Source organism: Carlito syrichta, unplaced genomic scaffold (genome assembly GCF_000164805.1).
Source record: "Carlito syrichta isolate Samal-C Ts95f unplaced genomic scaffold, Tarsius_syrichta-2.0.1 Scaffold306893, whole genome shotgun sequence".
Lineage (NCBI taxonomy): Eukaryota > Metazoa > Chordata > Mammalia > Primates > Tarsiidae > Carlito > Carlito syrichta.
Genome location: NW_007250989.1, coordinates 569,647 through 592,152, shown reverse-complemented (window position 1 = coordinate 592,152; position 22,506 = coordinate 569,647). Strand labels below are relative to the sequence as shown.

General features: G+C 42.3%; 1 protein-coding gene across 2 annotated transcripts in view; it reads right to left on the bottom strand.

Annotated features, from left to right (window-relative positions):
* The window catches only part of SPOCK1 (SPARC/osteonectin, cwcv and kazal like domains proteoglycan 1), a 525,861-nt gene that overhangs the window by 86,698 nt on the left and 416,657 nt on the right, over nt 1-22,506 (bottom strand). For both annotated transcript variants that reach the window (XM_008063522.2, XM_008063521.1), the window contains one exon: nt 11,410-11,524. In XM_008063522.2, the coding sequence (XP_008061713.1) occupies nt 11,410-11,524 (115 nt within the window). The remainder of the gene's footprint in view (nt 1-11,409; nt 11,525-22,506) is intronic.

Below are 22,506 nucleotides of genomic sequence, written 5' to 3'. Positions count from 1 at the left end.
GTTATTTTAGTTCACTATACTTTTCCTGATTAGGCAAGTTCTCCCTTAGGCACAGTGGTAATAAGATTTTAATCCAACTATCTCAAAACATAGAACTATGTATAATTCTTGTGCCAGAAGTTCTCAACTCAAATGAGAACAAACTCTTGTAATCTCCAGATACTCCCTCCTTTGCCTATAAATGTTCTCTGTGTTCTCACATGAGCCCAAGGAAATACTGAACAGAATGTTCTGTTCCACAGGATGCTATACTTCTGTCATCAAGGCAAAACTATTTGCTTCCTGTGACACCTTGAGACCTTCTTCTAAGTCAAGGAGGCAGGATGTAGGGAGAAAACAGACTTGCCTGAGCCTGGGTTGAATGACAGCATCTGTTCCCAACTTAGAGGAGCTGGAAACGCACACAGCAGTTACCCATTTGCCAGCCTGAGGTCACGACTCAGGATGAGCCATGCAGGGAAGTCCAGGGATGGACTTCGGATTAAGGAGCCTACCTCTTCGACCTTGGGACCTAAGTCACCTACAAAACCCAACCTTGTCAAGAACTGGGACCACCAAAAGCTCAGGTGCTTGGAAAACAGTAAGATCCTATACATTCCCTCAGTTAATTGATTCCATGAATGATCAAAGCCAGCTGAATTTGCACCATGTTCTTTCCTGGGCATGGTGCACACAGTAGTGACAGGCTGTGGGAAAAGCTGGAGCTGAAGACACAGGTGGAGAAGATAGACTGGCAGGTGTGAGTCAGGCATGAACCTGGCAGGTGGGGGGCCCCGCAGAAGCTACCCATTAGTCCAGGAAATGAGAAGTGGGGAGTCTATGGGAAGTACAGATGTCAAGTCCTAGAGGCTGGGAAGAGTCAGTAGTTCCCCACCCTAAAGGCACCAGGCCACAGACTGGGATCTGGATGCATGTTGAGCCAAGAAGCAAAGGAACATGATGCTGTCTCCTCTAAGCTATCTTCCTAAAGTGCTGAAAACACCCTGGTGGCTACCCTGGATTAGGACAGAATCTCCTAAGTGCTAAAATTTGGAGAGATACAGAGATGGACTCAGGCCTCTTCAGCCTCAGTAACACCTTTCAGGGTAGTAGTAGTTCCATAAGATTATTATCCTCCATAAAAGGGTTTAAAAAAAAAAACTTAAAGTGATTCTTTTGCAAATCATTTTCAGGAGTATTTCTTGGCTCCATGTGCTAGTACATAATCAGAATTCTAATCAAATTCGCTGTCAGCACTAATTTTCTGGTCTTTGACATTAAACTTTAAATTTGGTTTCATGACATTAGAATCCCTTACCTATATAATTTCTGAAGTAGGGACTACATTCGTATCCCTTTCTAGGGAGAGCCCAGAGGACTTACTCGGTTGTCAGCTTCACTCCAACTTCTCATATGACCTGGTGACAAAAGCCATGCAGAAGACCCAAACTTGGATCAAGCAAAATCAGGACAAGGAGGTCAAAATAAATTAGTACACTTTCAGCTAGGGTGGGAGGAGACAGGCTCATGCAATTACCTTCTTGGGACCCCTAGGATGATATGCAACAGGAAGGTTGGGTTTGTTCCTTACAAGATACTTCCATTAAAAAAGTACTCAAATATGAAATAATATGAAGCCTCCAATAAGACTTGCTATTGCATCACTTGGAAACTTGAAAGCAGGAATTCACACATTCTGCAGACTCCATGGTCTCCTCTGTCCCAATGTCACTTCCCAGAACTTCCCCTAAACAGTTCTGAAGCGATTTCCCCTTTTAGCTCATTCCAAGTCTTGAAACAATGAGAATCCCTACTGTGTCAGTAGGCCTTCTCCTGCCATAGAACCCACTCTTTGCAAGCTGGAGGCTGCCCCTCTGGGACTAGGAGAGGAACACAAGATGTCACTCTAATTAGCCCATCATAATTTGGACACATCTCTCAGATCCCCCTTCTCCTATAGTCTCTGTAGACTAAAGAGATCTGGATAGCTGTTTGTGTTGGGGCTGCAGTCCCAGATGATCTGAATGTATATTCAGATCACTACTTACAACTAACTACTTACTCTGAGCTTTATCCAGAACCAGTATACATGAGGTGTACCCCCCAAAAAGAATCATCTTTGGAAGGCTGGGATGCTTGTAGTACACTCATAATTTGTTCCTTTGGATCAAATGGTAAACCAAAGTTTTACCTGGAAGTTTTGAGAAGGTTGTGTCATGATTTGCAAAAGAAATGTCTGAGTTGTGGCAAACAGGTGGCTGGTTCTTCCACCATGGCATCATACCTGCCCACACCAGCAGTTTTTGACCATAAAATGGCATGACCCTTCCTATTCACCTGATCTTTCCCTAAATGACTTTTTTGTTTCCCCTGATGAAAAAAGTCCTCAAAGGGAAACGTTTTGCCAATGTAGAAGAGGTGAAACAAAAAACGGCAGAAGCACTATAAGACATCAGAATGGACGAGTTCAAAAAACTGTTTTGGGCAATGGAAAAAGCATCTCAAATAGGTGTATTGCATCAAACGAAGAATACTTTGAAGGTGACTAAAGTGTAAACATGTTGAAATAAATATACAATTTTTTATAAATAAATTCTGGGTGTTTGGGGGTCCCCTTGTATTCCGTAAGTTAAATAATCAAAGCGACATTCCTGTATTTTGTATATTTAATTGCCACTTTGGGTTTTGAAATAGAGAATTATCATCAACATGATGATGATGATGATGGTGATATAACAGTTATATATTATGCACTCTATATTTTTGTAGTTAAAATTGAGCTCATTCGATCCTCACTTCACCTGTTAGACTGGGGCAGCACCTTCCCTTGCTCCCTGCCCTGTCAGAGGCCTAGTTCCCAAGACCCCTCTTGCATCTAGCAAAAAAGCTTATCCACATTTTACTAAGCAGCCTGCTTTGTGGGGTGACAGCCACTTGCTTTTTTCCGATTATAATTTCAATTTATTTTTTATTGTAATGCTGCTTTTCTTTTCATGGCAATAGATAGCAGGGCAATGGAAGAACAGTCAACTTCAGGACCGATTACAAATGAATTTTTATCTTTAAGGAGCTAGGTTGGAAACTTGTGGCTATCAGAAAAGCATAATACAGTGGTAAACAATGAGCCCAGGCCAGTATTTTGATAAACTTCAGAAAGCTAAGCATGCTTGAAGAAAAAAAGAGGAGAAAATGAACAAAGACGTTAATTCGCTCATTTTAGAATAAAGCCCCATCAGCGTGGCCTGTGATACCAGGAAAGGGCTATATCCTCTGCGTACTAAAAGCATGGTAAAATTTAGCTCAAAGTGTGTGGATGGAAACATCTGTGGATGTGTGGTATGTGTATTTTCTCTTTTTCCAAAGGAAGTTTGACCTTTCAATGGACATTCAACTTAGGTTAAGAACACAGTACGATGTGAGAGTAAGAGCACAAGCTCTTAGAACAGGCTTCAAATTCCTGCTCTGTCATCTATTATCTGTGTGGCCTTAGGCAAGGTACTGAACCAATCCAAAACTCAAATTTTCTCTTAGCAATAGAGACCACATGGTTTGGTTGTTAGAGGAATTAAACATATGTATAAAGCATTTGCCTCTGCCATATACAGATTAACTTGTGTCATAATAAATCATTTTTTTCACTATTGTAAACATTATAAATTAGGGTACATATATATATATATATAGTGGACAATTCTTTAAAAAGAATGAAGCAGATTTGCTGAACATTTGACAATTACTGAGAATCCAGACAAGCTCTCACGTAACGTCCATTCTAGTTGGGTGAGACAGACAACAAACAAAACAGGTAAGCAAACTATCTGATATATTAGAAGATGATAAGTGGTACAGAGAAAAACAAAGAAGCAGAAGGGGATAGAAAGTGTTAGAAAGGGCTCCTGAGAAGGTGTTACTTGCAAGAAGATTTAAAGAGTGGCTGATGGAATGGCCATGTGAATACAGGGAAGACGGTGCAGGATGAGGTGATAGTAACACAAAGCCCTGAGGCAGTGGTGGGAAGGGCACGCACATTCATGGAGGCCTATGTGCCTGAAGCTGAGCATACAAGGGCCAGAGCAGCAGAAGATGAGGACAGATATTTATCAGGGGACCAGATCATGCCAGCTGTGCAGGTCATTGAAAGGACTTTAATGTTTCCTCCATAATCGTAACAGGATGGGAAGTCACTGGAGTGTCTTGAAGTCTTTGAAGTCTGATTTACATTGTACAGGATCAGCTGGACTCCTATGTGCAAGAGAGAACATAGGGACCAGGAGACAACTTGAAAACTATTAAAATAAAACTCTAGAGTGGTAAGAAGTGGTTCTTTTTGAAAATATGTTGAAAGTAGAAGCAGCATGATTTGCTATTGTATTATATGTAGCATATGAGAGAGAGATTTTGTTTTTGTTTTTCACTTCAGCTAATGGAAATATATTTCCATTAGCTGCCATTAACTAAGGCAGCAACATTACTATTAACTAAGGAGCAGATGTGAGGGGAAGATTGGGAGCTGATTTTGGATGTTAAGTTTGATATGCTTATAGGCATCTAAACAGAAATGCTGGACAGTCATCACATATTTAAGTCTGGAGTTCAAGGGAGCAGTGTCAGCAAGTTGACTGGGGCTAGATAGATTGATGGTCAGATAGACAGACAGACACACTCTCACAGACAGATAGTGTACTTGCATAAAAATATATCTAAGATATATAAGAGGCAGTGTACAAAACATTATGTTGAATATAATCCCAATTATGGGTGAGTACACTTTTAAAAGTTAGTATGAGTGTATAGAAATGATTGGAGGCATATGCAAAGAAAGCTAATAAAACTGGAAATATGGACACTTTTGCCATAACATTTGGATTTTATATAAGGATTTATGTTAATTCATGAAGTGAAAAATTGTCAGGGGAAGAGTGCTGTTTGGGCAAACTATCAAAGTCATTAATTTCTAATATAAACCTCTATTCCCTTCACTGAACTTCAGTTATGACCCCAGCCATCCTCTGCCTCAGTTTACCCTTCTTTCTCTTTTCACCTTTAGCTTTCCCCAATCAGTTGCTACCAAATAAGCTTCAAAAGAGCCAAAGAAATTTCTGATCTACTTTCCCAGAGTTCAATTCACAGAAGAGGAAGAACCTGAAATCAAAGCCAAAGTCAGCAGTTACCTCAGAGTCCTGATGAGTTTTTTCTCTTTGATGCAGTTGCCAATTTAATTCTCAAGCATTTTTTCTTAAAGCCATGACATTTAGAATAACAAGGCCCTAAAAATCAAATGGTCCTTTCTATGCTTAATTTCTGACCCTGATGTAGTACTGAATGAGAAGTGAATGCAGTTGAATGGGGATGGAAAGGTTAATATAAACTGCCTTTAAATTGCAAGTTTGCAAGCCTGAGGCCTTCACCCTCTTACACAATAGGCATTAAAGAAAAATGTTCTTTCCTGGATGCAAAGATAAATCTCCATTTTTCTAGGAGCCTCTGCAGCAGGATTCTTTTAGGATTTTTCTGTTGAGACATTACAGCTAGGAGGAACTCCTTACCCCCATCTCTTTTGCACCGCCTCCTGTTCTCTTTGAAACACATTTTTCCAACTCCACTTGTGATAAGTAATGGAATTAGACAACCGTCTGTCAACCCGAGACTTTTTCTCCCAGAATCTAGCCCTCAGGTTGAAAACACCATTTGAGCAAAGGAAATCACTGTAGACTCTTCTTCTACTGTTTCAAATAGCTCAGCTGGAGGGAAGTTGTTATTTCCTCTTTAGCATGCCCTGTCAGAAAAACTTGCAGTTCTCTTTCCTCTCTGACTCGCCTGCCCCATCCGCAGCACATGTCAGGCCAGTAAAGAGGTTCAGCCCCAAAGCCCTCTCCAGAATTTCTTAGGGAGTTTTGCCAGAGCCACATCCCTTCTCCAAAAGCTAATTCGTGCCAACAGAAGAAAAGAAGGAGCTGTCCTTGTTCTGTTTCCTCTTCCAGAGATGCAGTGGAGGAGGAGGGCAGGGGAAATTCTGTAGAATGCCATTCAAAGCCTTGCTGGTTCTGGGAACACAATGCCATTTTCTGCCTACTGGTTGACACCATAAAATATGGGTAAGTGATTTCAGACCCAGGAGAAATTAAGTTTAAGTCCCATTGTAAAGACCCATTTCCACTTTCAGGCTGAAGATGCTGCTGACTGTGACCAAGGGTATACACATGGTAGGAAAAGAAAGCAGGAGACCCAGAGGCACATGAACAGAGACAAGTTTTTGTTTGTTTGTGTTCTTAGTGGGCTGCTACTGTTCTCTTCTGGTAAGTGAGGATCCCTGGTGGTCAAACTCTTCCTGTAGATGTAATTTAACATGATAAATCATACAAATGGAGTCACTCTAGAGGGAGTCTGAGGCCCCATGAACTTGGCCTTCCCCTTGTCCCTATGGGGAAAATTGTGGTTCCTTCAAGGAACACAGGGGCCACCTCAACATGTATGGTAGAGGATAAGTGAGATCCTTCTAGATCTGAAATCCCACAACTCTGCCAAGTCCTCACCTCAGCAGTGACAAGTTCCAAGTTCCTCCTCAGGTACATGGAACAAGACTGCCAATAGGCAATGGTTTGTCTCTGTGAAACAAAGGGGAGGTAAGGCAAAGTGGAGAGATGCTCAGGTTTAGAAGAAGAGAACTGTTAGCTAGCTGGAAAAGGTAACTTAACGTCTCTACTTTTAAGAGATATCTACTTTCCCCAAAGAGTTTTAACCATTGTAATGTGAAGGCCATTTTAAATGACAAGAGCCACCCTGTGTTAACCTCCAATGAACCCTTGAGTGGCCTACAATCAAAGTCAAATATCAACCAATCAGAATTGCCAGGTTTCAATCCCTCATTTACATGGTGGAAATGAACATCAAGCAATCAAAACTGCCATGTTTCAATCCCTCATTTGTATAGTGGGAACCGAAAAGAGGCCAGCTCCCATATGAAAACAACCTCAAACAGCTGGTTTGGGGCAGATAGCTCTTCTGTCACTGTCCTGCCCACTGCTTCCTTGCAGTGTATGCAATAAATCTGTCTTTTGTAACTCTAATCTGACTTGGGTAAATTCTTTTTCTTTTTTTTAATCAACATTTTTTATTATGATATTGTGGGGTACAGTTAAGGGTTAGGCATACAAATATGCTTCGTTCAGGCACCCTTGTTGATAAGAGGTGTCTCCCTCTCCCCAGACAGATATTTACTACCGTTAATCCGTTAATCCCATGACTCTGACCAACTGGTCACTACCCATGACAGCCTGGTTTTTGTTTGTTTGTTGAATAAACATAGAAACTGATCCTCCCAGGATTAAAACTTAAAATTTACTTTTACCTTTTCTGAGTTCCCTCCTCAGAAGACTGACCCTCAGGCTAGGGCCTGAAATTCACCAGATCATTGCACCCAGACAATGAGTCCCAGACCTTTCACTCAATAAGATTGCTTCCTTACCCTTCCCTGATCACTGTTTTGCATTCCTCCTCCCATTATATAAATCCCCAATTTCAACCGGTTGTGGAGACAGATTTGGAAAACAATCTCCTCCTTGGTGGTATCACCTAATTAAAAGCCTTCTTCCCTGACAATACCCTTTGTCTCAGTGATCGGCATTCTGTGCAGTGAGCAACAGGACCTTGATTGAACCCCTGTAATTCTGGTAACACTCACCACAGTTCTCCCAACTCTGAAACAGTTGTGGGTCCTGGGTTAGAAAGAGGCATTTCTGAAACCTAAGACAGGTAGAGCATCCCAGCAGTAAAAAAGACCTGTGTTTTGCTACCAGTATGAAAGTCAATATGAGGCAAGTCTCTACACATATTCTCTGCATAGACTAGAACTGGCTTCCAGAAAGATCAATGGAAAGAAAGCTTGAGATAACAACCTTAGCACAGTCTTTCTTGATGCCAGGAAACCATAGAAGAGAATCATCAAGCTTTCTGTGTCCCTGAACAAGTCCAAGGAGGGCCTGTGAGAGAACTAGTAAACCTAGAAGAGTCTAACAGAGAAGAAAGAAGACTCATTATGACCAAAATGGACATAGTGAGCAGAGGTCATGGGTAAGATCTCACACCTCTCACTGGATGCAGCAAGGATGAACACTGCTGGTCAACTAACTGAAGATGGAAAGTACTCCATCTAGGTAGACAAATTCCAACGAATGAGAGGGAACACCAGGAAATGCCTCCCATCAATATTGAAGCTGATAACCCTCCAACCACCTCTATTTGCTAGAATTCAGATAAAGCCCTGGATTAACAGAATTTACCTAGAAGTGACTTCATACGTGTTTTTATCACATATGCAGCTAAGGTTCTAAATAGAGGTAAGGTTGAAAGTAAAATATCAACAACATTACTAATAATATTGCCACATTTTTGACACACCTACATTTATGAGACCATGAAATGTCATTTCTGCAACAGGCACAGAAACAAGACTGTACCTGCCATGGTTCAGAACCATGATGTATCTCAGAGGCAGAGACTGCCTGTAGGCACCATGCCCACTGCCAGTGGCTTCTGGAAGGGGTCACTGACAGGTAAGAGGGGGATGGACTGCATGTTCAGCTCTTCTTCCTCTCTTTCTCCTCCAAAGCAAAGCTGCCAACTGAAAGTTGCCTTTCATTTCACCTCTGATGGCTCCCCTACCCTCGTCCTCTCCTCTTCATTTCAACTGCCACAACCTCATTTCAGCCCTCATTGCCTGTCAAACTATTGTGAAAGCCCCATGAAAAGAGTTGTCAAATCAAAGGAAAAGGTCAGCTTTCCCTTGATCGATTCTGACCAGGTAAAACATTATTAATTTAAAGGTTTCATTTCACATAATGACCCTGGAGATTTATCAATGTCCTCACTACCAAGAATATGTTCATATCCTCCAGGGAAACACTGATCAAATCCACATTAAATAGTTAAACATTATGCCCTAATAGGGAATTATTTTCTCCTCCATTAGGATACTGTTGGGTACTGTCATAAATAACTAGAGCCATTCAGTCTTATCACCAACAGGTACTTTCTACCTTCCCTATGCTTATGTGAAAACTCTACTGTATCACGGCTTAGAAATTGAGTCTTTAACAAAGAAGGACACTCTAGAACTTCATGGAAAGAGTTGTACCACATTTGAAGTACTAATACTTCAAGTAGCAGACTCATTGGTACAGGTTTTCAAAATGATATTTTTAAAAATTTTATTTTAAAGATGTGGGGTACAATTCAGGATTAGGTACATAAGTGGTTATTGTACAGGTGAAGCTTGGGTCTCCCTTTGGCCCCCACTTCGTCTGGTTTGGGATCAGGCACCTTTATTGATGTTTTGTGTCCTCCCCCTCCCCTGGCAGTGTTCCTCACTGACAATCCCTTTCTTATAGTATTATGATAAATGGTCAGGGTCTGTTTATGAGTGAGAACATGTGGTACTCAGTTCTTTGTTTCTGTGATATTTCTTAGACAATTTCCAAAGGCATTAGGGAACCGAGTGAGGATTTTCAGGTCAGTCTTCTGTCTAGAGGCAGATGACTTCACAAGAGCAAACTGTTGACCTGAGGTCTAGTAAAACAAAAATAATTATATAGGACTGAAGGAACTGATGAGAAAATATAATTTTGGTTGTTTTGAAATAGAGTTGGTGTTATTTTTAATATTCTCTTTTCTGATATGATAAAGTTCTTTCTCCTCTTGATCTCTCTCTCAGTGTAACTTAGTATCCTATGCTTCTGTAAACATTTTTAAATGAAACATTTTTAAATTCTAATCTTGTTCTCACTGAGCTTTCAGAATTCAGGAATAATACTTTTTCTGAATCTCTTTACTTTTAATGGCAATGTAGTTACTTGTATAGGTTCAGTAAGAATTTGTTCTAATTTTTACCAGTAAATAATTGAACAAATACATGGCACAGTCAAAGCCAGACCTAAAGTGTAATATTTGGAAGTGAATCTTATTTATTCATGTATGAAGATCACATTAAGAAACAAAGGTCGCCCTTCATTTGGAGAAGTAAAAGCCCTCCCAGAAAACTGATCTGTTACCTTATCATGGCAAGTCGGGAAGTCTTAGCAGATTTGGAGGTACTTGAGGAGAGATACATTCACCCCCATTTACAGATGCTACAGGCAAAACAATAGCAATGAATTTCTTCATTTGGTTTTCTAATCTCAGAATAGGAGATCAAATAAAAAGCAATAACAATATACCTGGAATAATGGAGGCTTCTGAAACTCCCTAAAAAGATTCTTTAAAAATCTCCAGACAGAAGTTAATTTTCTGAACTAGGTAGTTGCTTAACATCACATGGCTTTGGATTTTCAGTACAGACTACAAGGAGGTTTATATGTATTAGTTAAACTTTTTTTACTGCATTTATATATAAAGGAGTCAGGCTCAAATGGAATGAGATCAGCTTTTTGGAAATCAAGATTAATCTTTGGAGATTATTTGTGATCACAGTGCTTCATGGTTTACAATGTCCTTTCCCACCCGCCATTAACTCTCCCTAAAGAGCCTTTAAACACAGTATTTCTGAAATCACCATGAACAAACTTAAACTTAAAACCTTCATCCATTGTCCTGGAATGGATAATATGGCTTATAAAAAGGCAAATGGATAAACACTCACATCCTGTTTATTCTCCACTATTACAATGACTTGAGGCTTTAGAAGATACATGTACACACACGCACATACTCACACACATAGACATGCAACATTTTCCATGGAATAGCCAACTACAACTGAGAATGCCCAATTCTATAGAAGGCAAATTCAAACATCTACCTTGGGTCTCACTGAGGAAGGCTCAAAGAGGGACTGAGATCAGTGGGACAACATTACTTTCTCCATCATGAAAACATCCAAATAAGCCCAGCCTTTCCTGTCCCTCTCAGCCATGGAAGAAAACAGCTACCCTGGGGAGACATTCTCTTTCATCTGTCCCCTGGCTCTGTGCTGCATTACAAGCAGAATATATTAAAAACGGAGTGCTTTGGGGGAGAATCCTCTCCACTGCTGTGACATCTCTGCAGCCTCTGTTTTGATATTTGGCCTTGAGAAGTTCAAAGTATTTGAAAGATTAGAGTTCAAGAAAGACCAAGATGCACCGCAGGGCAGGTCTTGGTCTTAGATGCTAGAAAACCTGCTCCTCCCACACCATAGCCGATTTGACCTCTAAAAGAACCTAGTGCATATCTTGGTCTAACCGAATTATTTTCAAAGACTCCCAGCTCTTCTTTTGCTTTTTAATGGTAGCTGAAGGCAATTTGGTTTAGGGTCCCTAAACAAGCAGGAATACTTGCTTGCTGATTCTGCCCATTTCCCCAGGCTGTTCCTGGCACCTGGGACAGAGCTTGACCATACCAATCTTCCTTGACCACCCATGTCTCCTGTTTGGGGAGTCTCCTAAAATCCCCACTCACCATTCTTTTCTGCCTTGTGTTTTGGTGGCTCAGGTTCCGGGAGACATGGACAGGGCCCATCACAGAGGGTGGTGAGGCTTTTGCCGGTAGAACAAGCGTGGAACTCCAACTTGCACTGCAAAAGAGACACACAACAGGCCATAAGAATGCAGTCACAACAGACCCTACTCATTTCCTCAGGAAACAGCCAATGCTCTTCGCTTCATGGAAGCAAAGACAGAAGAGGAAGAGGTTCATCTCAGTTAAAGGTCTGAACTACAGAATACTGAATAAGAAATGGCCTTTTATGTTCTTTCAAATGCACAGGAAAACATCTAAAAATACCATGGAAGCCCTAGAAGACTTATTTTAATGAATGGTAAACTCAACTGTCACTATTTATAAAATCATTAATATGAAACTTAACAGCTATGGAGTCCTACATGATCCACAAAGACCTCTCCCTTCACTGGGAAGGCTTCCACACATTTCCTCACCCATGGAGGCAGCTCTGCTTGTACATCATTCCTAGTCCTTCTTGGCCTGCTCACAGACTCTGCCTGGGAAGGAAAAGCAGAAAAGCACTAAATCCCTTTAGTGGGTCTGGAAGGCCACCTGAGGCTCAGCCTCTTTCCCTTGGGAGCAACCAGGAGTGAAAGCTTGTGCTTCTCTCATCTAAAACCTAAGTTTACAGCAGGTCTTTCTCCCACAGGAGGATACCTGTGGTCTAATTAGCCTGTGACTCAATAGAAATGTCTACTTAATTTCAGGATATAATATTAGAAGTCCATAAGCCACATCCCCTTCTCAAGCCTTTTGGTAATGGTGACAATGGTAATATTTTGGTCATTTTCTGCCAACTCTTTACTCTTAAGTCACAATAGATTCAGAACCACAAGCAGGAGGGAGGGGTGTTATTTATAGGTGAAAAGGCCACAATAAGTACTCATGTATTTATTATTCCTACATTTTGGAAGAAGAAACTGAGACTTAGGTTAAATAAATTGCAAAAGATAGGTCACAAAGCTTATTCACACCCATGTCTGATTTCAGTTCCACAACACTGTTTCTCATATGTGTACGGGCTTCAGAGCATAGACATCCCATACTGAACTGTGTGTGGCTAATTATGCAGCTTTGCTATTGGCCCAGAACTGAGTTGCCTGAGAGTTTACTCCCTTTTTACCTATAAAATTCTCAAGATCAAGGCCTGTGTGTAATCAGTCCTCTGCACAGCCCACGGGCCCAGGACCGCGTGCATATCTGGTGGAGGTTCAAAGGAAGAAGAGATAGGTGAAATTTACTGAGCACCCACTGTGCATGCAGCTCTTATCAGGTGCCATGGGGAATCTTTTAAATGAAAGAAAAGAGGAGATACAGTCCTTGCCCTTGGAAAACACAAATGCATACCTTTGAAAAAAAGTCTACCAGCATTTGCAAAGCCACACACATGAGTGCAGATAAATACTGGCTCATTGTGAGAGAACGAGCTATTCAGTTCCCATACTGATTACTAACTGAGGGAGAGTACTTTCAACTTGGTTCTGAATGTACCGGAGTCACTCCTGTGTCACTCCAGTGATCACCCATACAGCTGGCTGCCCTTGTGGGGAGAGAGCCACAGAGCAAACTTACAGAGTGCTGGTTTTCTCTTAATGCAAAACTCCCTTCTGTGTGCATCTGTTAAGTGTCTAGTATGTGCCCAGTGTGGCAGCAGGAGTTGTGAGGTCTGGTGAAAAAGAAGCCATGGCCCATGCCTCAAACATCAACTGACTTAATGGTAAAGCAAAAAAAGAATGTGTCCTTCTGAAGCTATGTGGACCTGTGAGGTGAGGTGGGATACATGTCTATGTAGGGAAAAAAGAGGCCTGCAGGTAGGGGATGTGCCCTACAGATAGCCCACGTGGACTGAGATTCTGGCTTAGAGGAATGCCAGAAGGTGGCAGGCATGTTACCAGCATGAAGAGCTTCCTTTCACTTAGCACAGCATATGTGCATGTGTCCACAGCTATACTGAGGCCACTGTGGCCAGGCCACTGCCTCCTTCTCTGCTTCTGGGCTAGTTCTCTGCAACAATCCTCAGATCCAGACTGGTGGCTCTCCTCAATTTTTTTTTTTTTTTTTTTTTTTTTTGAGTAGGGTGTCTCACTTTGTCACCAAGGCTAGAGTGCAGTGGCATGATCACCGTTCACTGCAGCCTTAATCCCCTGAGGCTCAGGCGATCTTTCCACCTCAGCCTTCCAAATAGCTGGGACTACAGGCATGTGCCACTATGCCCAGCTAAATTTTTTAAATTTTTGTAGAGACATGGTCTTGCTATGTTCCCTAGGCTGGTTTGGAACTCGTGGGTTCAAGCAATCCTCCTGCCTCAGTCCCCCAGAGTGCTGGAATTACACTTATGAGCCATTGCACCAAGCAAAGTATTTTCTTAATAGAATTTTTGAAGCAAATTTAGGGTAAAAATATAGTTTCATGTGTAAATTTATATAAAGTCAAGATTATTAACTTTATTTACTGTAAGGCCTTATCATACTGTTACTGTCACTGCCTGTTTTTATCTGTGATAGGCTATACGAATTTTCCCACACAGTCTCTGCTCTCCCCAAGAAAGGAAACTGCTCTTCTGCCCAGAGTCCTGTTTTCTTTTTTTTTTCTTATAAAGATGTGGGGTACATACAGCCCTGTTTCTTGTGGCAGAGCACCTCCCTGTGAGAGGGCAGACTTCCCTGCCCAGGTAACACCAACCCTGATCACATGACTCACTCTGACCAGTGGGTTGTTAGCAGGAGCGATGCAAGCCAGGTTTAGCAGATATGTTAAGAATCACTGATTGGTTCCATCCCTTCTCTCACTCTTCCTTTTCCCATGAAAATGACATGCCAGATAAAGGCGGCCCTTTCTGCCTGGGACCCATAGGCAGAGAACAGGGGGCAGCACTGAAACAAACAGTTAGCAAGCAACATAAACATGGAAATTAAGGTTTGCTATTGTAAGCCACTGATGTTTGGGGATCATTCACTACTACAGAATAACAGCTAAAGCTGACAAATAGAATGAATGACTTCCTAGTAGACCATGAAGTGCCTGACAGCGGTAAAGGTCTTAGTCACTGTTTTGTCCCATGCATGATATGACACACACTAGCTCTGGCATAGAATAGGTGATCAATGAATAGCTGCTGAAAGAAAGGGCAGAAGGAAAGGTGACACCGTCCCCTCTGCTGCTCTAAACCTCAGGTCTAGCACTAGGTATTTACCGATCTATCTACATGAGAAACGAAGGTTGCTGGAGCTCCATATTTGAGATGTTTCTCCTGAACCATCCTTCACCCACATCTGCTCCATGAGTCCTCCCTTTGAGCTCCACACCCTGCCTCTCAGCACTCTGCCTCTCAGCCTCCCTGCTCAACCAGACTCACTGGAATTGGAGCCTAGTCTAGTTGCTTCGAGGATGTCCAGAATACCTGCTCCCTAGGTCGTCTGGCCATGACTAGGAGCCCCTGTGGACTGTAATTCCTGGAGCTTCGCTTCCCTGGTTGGGCTGCAGAGTCTCCTCTCCCGTCCAGCCTCAGGTGGCAAACTGTAGAGGCAGCTCAGCCTCTTTTCTGGCTACACAGAGGCACCACCAGAGAAAACAGTACTTATCTTCACCAGTGAAAATCCAAGTCTTAAGGGAACAGATCTGCTTTTTATCTTCCAGGAAAATATGTGGTATTTAAATAAAGTTCAAAAGGCTATAATTCTATTTTTTATAAAGCTTAAAAAAGGCTATTTGGAGATACATACATATGTGGTGAAAAAGGCACCTTTAAAAGCGGGGGAGGAGGAGAGGTGAAAACAATGGCAAATATTATCAAGACAGGAGTCATCTCCCTGGGGGAGGCAGCAGGACTGGTCAGCCAGGAGCCCACAGGCCACAATCACAAAAATTAGTAGTGTTTTATTCCACAAGGTAAGTGCTAGATTTTGAGGTTTTTGTTTTGTTACTAGGCTGACAACTTCTGTAAAAAATACATATTTTTACATATAGAATACTTTATGATAAAATATAAAACAATGTGTGCAGGTTCCTATGGAATTAACAACCAAGCTAGAGTCACACCTCCCGGAAAACTCTATGAGTGATCAGGGCACATGTGGGGAACCCTCTGGGAAGGGTTGAAAGCGTGAAGCTCCTTACCTGAGCCTCAAATCCTCTTGGCCAGAGGTCTCCCGTGAATGTTCCCTTCCCACAGCACCTCTCTAGTTCTCACCCTTGAGGTGGCCCTCTCAATCACTTTCCATCATTTTCTCTAGATGCCAGAAGCCAGTCACCATTCCAGCTTTACTCAGAGGAGCCAGGTAACTCTCTAAGTACAAGGCATCCTGCTAAGCAGGGCTGCTCAACCCTGGTCGGTTCCTTGATTTTGGACTTCAGCCTCCAATGAGACAGTAAATCTCTGTTATTTAATGCACCCAGTTTGTGACACTTTGTAATAGCAGCCCTAGCCAACTAATATCCAGAATTTTTTTTTTTTTTTTTTTTTTTGAATTGGAGTCTCACTCTGTTGCCCAGAACTACCATAGCCCCCACCTGCTGGGCTCAGGTGAACCTTCTGCCTCAGCCTTCCAAGTAGCTGGAACTACAAGTGTATGCCACCATGCCCAGCTAATTTTTTTATTTATTAGAGACGAGGCCTCACCAAGTTGCCTAGACTGGTCTCGAACCCCTGGACTCAGGCAATCCTCTTGCCTCTGCCTCCCAAAGTGCTGGGATTACAGGCATGAGCCACTGTGCCTGGCCCATCCAGATTTCATAAAAGAGATAGGCAAGCAGGAATGAAGACATTTGGTCTTTAGTTTGTAAAGCACAGATCTTTGTGTCAAGATGGCTCTGTTCTACTGTAAAGAAAAAAACAAAAAACAAACAAAAAAAACCCGCATAGAACAGTAGCCTCAGGATATGGGCAGCTGGACCTAAAGAATTTGGCCGAGTTGTATGAGTTGAGTGTGACGCATGCCCAGAAAAGAGAAAATATGAAAAATTCAAGTCTTTGTATTGATTTTGTGATGAAGCAGTCAAATAAATAATTAACTCTAACTCTCTAAAGGAGAAGAGTTGAAAAACTGAGAAATAAGGACTTTTAAGCATTGTCCTGTTCTGGAACGCATGCTTGTATAAACACAAATGTAAGTTTAAATCCAATTCCCTGAAGCTTCTAGGCTCTTGACCTGCTAGAACAGAAATGCCTTCCCTAATCATCGCAGACACAGAGAAAGAAGCAGAGAGCCAAAGACTGCACGAATGGGGAGAAATACTCAAAATGTTGACCTACTTAAAAATAAATGTGCTAGCAGATTTGCCTAGCAATCTTTCCTTCCGTTTTGCATAACACACCAATACGTCAGAATGAGTGAATGTTTTCCTGCAAATGGCCAGTAAATCTTTCTCTTCTGTGATTTGTAAAGCACAACTAATAACCTCTTTCTGGTTCACTGCTCACACAGGTCTCAACTGAGTACATTCCTCCACCACACCACACTCTTCACTTTGCCTCACATGCTTTGGATATTATTTTTAACATTTAAATTGCTTTCTCTGCTATCATCAACCTATCATCTATTTTTAAGCCACACTGTTGACAGTTCACAGTTGACAATTTTGTTCACAGTTGATGAATTCTGATTTGTTTTTATTCGCTCCAAATCATGTCATAGTGGGGGGTGGGGGAGGCACAACAACCCTGAGACTTTGTCGGCTTTAATGATTGGGCGTGAAGTGAGCGGCTGTTGACTGCACCCATCAGAAGCCACACACACTGTCCCTGGCTGACAGATGACTAGCCACTAGTCTTTGCCCAGGGCTTGAGTGTCTCAGTGGTCATCGGGAAGTAGCTGTGCAGAGAAGCAGGAGTCTTTGGTCTCATTCAGAAAACATACATAGACGTTCTTGCATTCAGCAAATAGTCACTGAGTGCCTACCATGGGCCAGACCCTGTTCTTAGCTCTGAGACAATGGGACAACGGCCTATTCCCATGAAGTCCATATGGCAGGTGCTGATGAGAGCAATGAAAATAAAAGGAGAGCAAGAGACAGAGAAAAATAGAGAGGGGATGGTGCTCTCTATGGGGTAATCGTGAAATCTTCTGGAAAGATGACATCTCAACAGAGAACAAAATAAAGTGAGGTTTGCAGCTTTCTGGGGAAGGAGCTCCAGGTAAAGGGAAGTGCAAAGGCCCTGAGGTAGAAGATTCTGACCTTACTTGAGAAACAGCAAAAAAGTCAGTGTGGCTGGAAGGGAGTAAGGAGAGTGAAAGGGGCCATCTTAGCTGAACTGATGGTTGGTCTGTGTGTGACCCAGGACTCAGTCTAGTAGTCTAGTGTTCTCTCTCTTCATCACACACACACACACACACACACACACACACACTTCTATGAGTTAAGATTTCCAAAGAAGCCAGAACCTTAAACTTTAAAACAAAGCTGCTAAAATGTGAAAAGAACAAAGCTCTTTTTAAAAATTATTTTTTACAAATGAATGCCAGCTAAAACAATTTAAAAGAAAGGTTAGAATTGGAAAGCCACCATTTTGCAATTCCTTATATAATGACTGAATCAGGAAAGGATTCTTTGATGTTTGCTAAAACTTTGGGGTGAAAGTTATTGGGGAACAAAACACTCACACAGTATCAAATATCTCCTTACAGAATACTTAGTTATTACAAAGAAGAAAATGCACATTTTCAATAAAATCTATGGCAGTTATTCCTTCACAATGGGACCAAGAGACCAAGTTAGCACCACAAGCAGTGGGACAACCTGGCAGGTGTCTCCCGATGTGCTACAAAAAGAAGTAGCACCTATGAAGCACTGCTGCCCGAAAAGCTGAACCTGAATCTATTTGTTAGAAAACACAAAACCAAAAGCAAGGACATTTTATAAGATAACTGCCTGAGTTCTAAAAAAAACTCTGGGATGGATGGATCATTGTTCTAGATTAAGGAAATTAAACAGAGGAAACAAATGCAACAGGTTAAACTTGATTGGATCTTGCCTAATAATTATTATACAAAGCTATAAAAGATGTTTTAGGAAAATCTTATAATTTTAATGTGAGCTGTATACTAGGTAATATCATGAAATTGTTCTTGTAGGCATAATCATACTTATTAAGGTGGTTATATAGGAGAATACCCCTCTTAGAGGTAAGATGCCACAGTGTCTGCAAATTCCTTCTAACTAGTTCAGGGAACAGTGCATGTGTGTATATAGAAGCGAGAGTGCACAAATGTGGCAAAATGTTAACAAATGTCACATCTTAAGGATGGGTATATAGTATTCATGGCATTATTCTTTAAACTTTCCATATATTTACTAATTATTGAACTAATAGCTAGAGGAAAAAATTAGCTTGTTTGCCCAGTGGTGCTAGGAAAACTCTTCCCAGAAACCTCTCCTCTCTTCCTTCCCTGAACTAGTCCCTTCCTGGAGTACTTGTTACTTTCATCTGTCGCAATTTCTGTTCCTCCTGCAGCTGGGGTGGCTCTTTGACGGGCAGGGACTGAACCCTTTTCTACTGTACCTGGGACCTGTCCCACACTTGGTAAAGAGCGGGCCTTCAAGTAGGATTTGTTAAAGGGACAAATGATTGAGGATTTCCTGAAGCACAAAATTATCTTTATTGATATAAGCAGTTAATTTTGCTCATCTCCTCCTTGTTTATCTTGTCAATGATTGACAAACTCTTTTTCTAGCAAGCAAGAAGGTAAGTTTCAGTCCAGTTCATATATAAATTGGCATAGGTTTGCTTTTCGAGGAAAGGCTGAATAAAGTCTCTCTAAATTGTATAACAAAACCAGTGGAGACTCCCACATGCGAACTGCCAAAGGAGAGGAGTAAGCCTCCATGGCAGGGAGCCTAAGGAAAAGACTCCATCGCCCCAAAGGTAGAAGTCCATGTGACAAGTTACAACTCTAAGCAAATTCCTACAGCCTCTTATTTGTGGAACCCTCCCTGAGGCATGCCCAACAGTGACCTACACATTGGTGAGGCGTGCAGCCTGCCCTGCACTCGCCAGGCTCACTTCCAGCTGTCCCCTGATTTATGCTGAACAGCTACACACAACTGCAGCTTCCTGGCTCCCCTTAGCTCTTCTCACTTCCGGGCCTTTCCCCTGTTATCTGCTCTGTCTGTGGTTCTCTTAAGAATAGATAATATTTTGAGATTTTAAATCTTTGTGGAATTTTTTTTTTTCCCTACCTGCAATTTTGGGGGATAGTGCAAGTGAGAAAGGATTTAGAGTTCCCAGGTCTGCTTCCTGTCATCCTCTTAGGGAGATAGCCAGCCCCAAGGAGGAAGGACAGCCTTGGGTGCATCAGGAGAGGTGGGACCCATGCACAGCCTCACCAGGCAAGGCCCGGATGCAGCAGAGAGCCCAGGCCCAAAGGGGCAGTGGAGACAGGAACATTAAATGTCACCACCTGCATCCTCATTTCCTTCCAGCCTTTGCTCAAATGCCACCTTCTCATTGAAGTCTTCTCCCAACCTTATTTTAAAATTATAACAGACAGTCCTGATCCACTTACACTGTTCTACTTTTCACATCTTTAAAATATTAAAACCTAATCATCTTCTAATATACTGTAGAAATGACTGGTTTGTTTTATTTGTTTCCTGTCTGTCTTCTTTGCTAGAACATAAGTTCCAGGAGGACAGGGACTCTTTATTTTGTTCACTGTTGCATCTGGGCATTTTCCTAGTAGAGCAGCTGGTGCATAGCAGGTACTCAATAAAAATATGTTGAGTAAAGGAATGAAGAAAAGTAATGACCTGTGTGCAGAATGACTGGCGGACCTGCATTTCCATGCCAGCCCTAATGTGCTCACTATGAGTAAGTGCTTGACAGGACACCAGGAAGGGGGCAAACACACAAAATGACCATGGTCAAGTTTCCTACCAGCCCCATAGGACAGGATCGCCAAGTGGAAATGAAATGAATTGATGTAAAAATGAGGAGGTTTGCCATTTCAGGGACAGCCACATGAGGGCACAGAGTCAAGCCAATTGTAGCCTTGCTCTCTTCCCTGCCTGGCTCCAGTTTCCCTCCTCCAGGAAGTTTTTGGGGGCTCCTACCTCTGTGCCCTAGAGGTACTCTCTCGTTATACTCACTACACTGTACTTTGTTTATCTGTTTACATATCCACTTCTCAAAGGAAATAGACATCTTTGTCTAGAGCCCAGCACACAGCAAGTACAGATGTTCCTCACTTACAATGGGATCGTGTCCCAATAAACCCATCATAAGGTAAAAATACCAGAGATTGAAAGTGCATTTAACTTACTGAACATCATAGCTTAGCCCAGTCTACCTTTAAATGTTCTCAGAACACTTACATTAGCCTACAGTCAGGCAAATCAACTCACACAAAGCCTCTTTCTAACAAAGTGTTGAATATCCCATGTAATTTATTGAATATTGTACAGAAGGTGAAAACAGAATGGTTGTATGAGTACTCAAAGTACAGTTTCTACTGAATCCATGTCACGTTTGCACCATCATTTGACCATAAAGTCATAAAATCATAAGTTAATCCATTGTAAATTGGGGACTATCTGTACATGATATGTTTATTTATGGGATATGCCTTATATATTCCTATGTAAAAGCAGATGTTAGTATGCTCATTTCATAGGCTAAGAAACAGACACCAGAGAAGGAAACAACTGGCTCAAGGACACAGGACAGCAAATAGATTTCATTTTGTTTTTTGGCGTTTTTTTGAGTTGGAGTCTCACTCTGTCGCCCAGACTGGAATGCAGTGGCCACTCCCAGTCACCACAGCCTCGACCTGCTGGACTCCGGTGATCCTTCCGCCTCAGCCTTCCAAGTAGCCAGAATTACAGGCACGCGCTACCACGCCCGGCTGATTTTTTGATTTATCGTAGAGATGAGGTCTCGCTGCCCAGGTGGGTCTCGAACCCGCGGGCTCAGGCAATCCACTCACCTCAGCCTCCCAAAGGCGCAGGATTATAGGCTGAGCCACCGAGCCTGGCTAGATTTCATTTTTAATCCAATCCCTCCATTCCTCCCTCATCCAATGCTGCATGTGGTGACTCACAGAGTGCTACAACAGCCAGGGGTTTGGCAAAGCTTTTTCAGGCATCCCAAGAGGGTTGAACCATGAGGCAGAGGACACAGAGAAAGGGGACATTATGCCAAAGCTGGGAAAAGGGCGAGAAGACAGGAGGTTGCCTGGTGCTGAGCTGCAGGGAGGAAATGGAGCTGGCCATATGAAACCCTTGCTTGTCAACTGTGACTTGTCACTAGCGATAGCGATGCTATGAAGTCACTCTAAATTATTGCAGTTAGCTAAGATAACTTACAGAGGCGAAGCTGATTAGCTCACAGACCTGGATCAGATGATGTGGGCACCTTCCCTTTGTGTTCCAGCAGCTGGTGGCACCCAGACTTAGCTTCTCCTGGAGGTGTAAGGGCCTGCAGTTATTCCAGGCTAACAGATTAACTGTCAATATTATCTTCAGAGTTCTCCTGAGCAAGGCATTTGCATGAGCCTGCAGTCCAGAGTAGCCCAACCAGGGACTCAAAAAAAGAGTTCTGTCCATAGGACTGGGCCTCTGAACTTGACTCCCACTCAATGGCTAGCTCCTTGAGAGAGATGTTCACACTCATAGGCCCCAGGGCCATGAATAAACTGTACCTTGAAAGTGGACAGGAAGGGCTTGCTATAATTAATTGTCTGAGAGGTTAGGGACTATTTCTTCCATTTTACAGATGAGAAGGGAAAAGGTAAGAAAGGAAGAACACAAATAAAAATGAAAGAAGGAGAGAACAAGAAAAGAGGATGGTAGAGGGGGCATGGCAGAGGAAAAGAGGAAAAAAGGTGAGAAGAAATACAAGGAAGAGAGCGGAGGGGTTGCTCCAAGTACAGGAAAAAGCACAAAACCTCCAGGAGTGATCGGGAGGGGCAAGAGGCAGTGTGGGAACAGGGACCTTGTTCACACATCTCTCGCCCAGCCTCGGTGTGTAGGCTCAGTTTGCTCTAGGAGAAAGGAAGAGGATGTTCTGCGGTGCTGGCACCCACATCTGCTTAAGATAAAAATGTCTCTGCTGCTATAAAT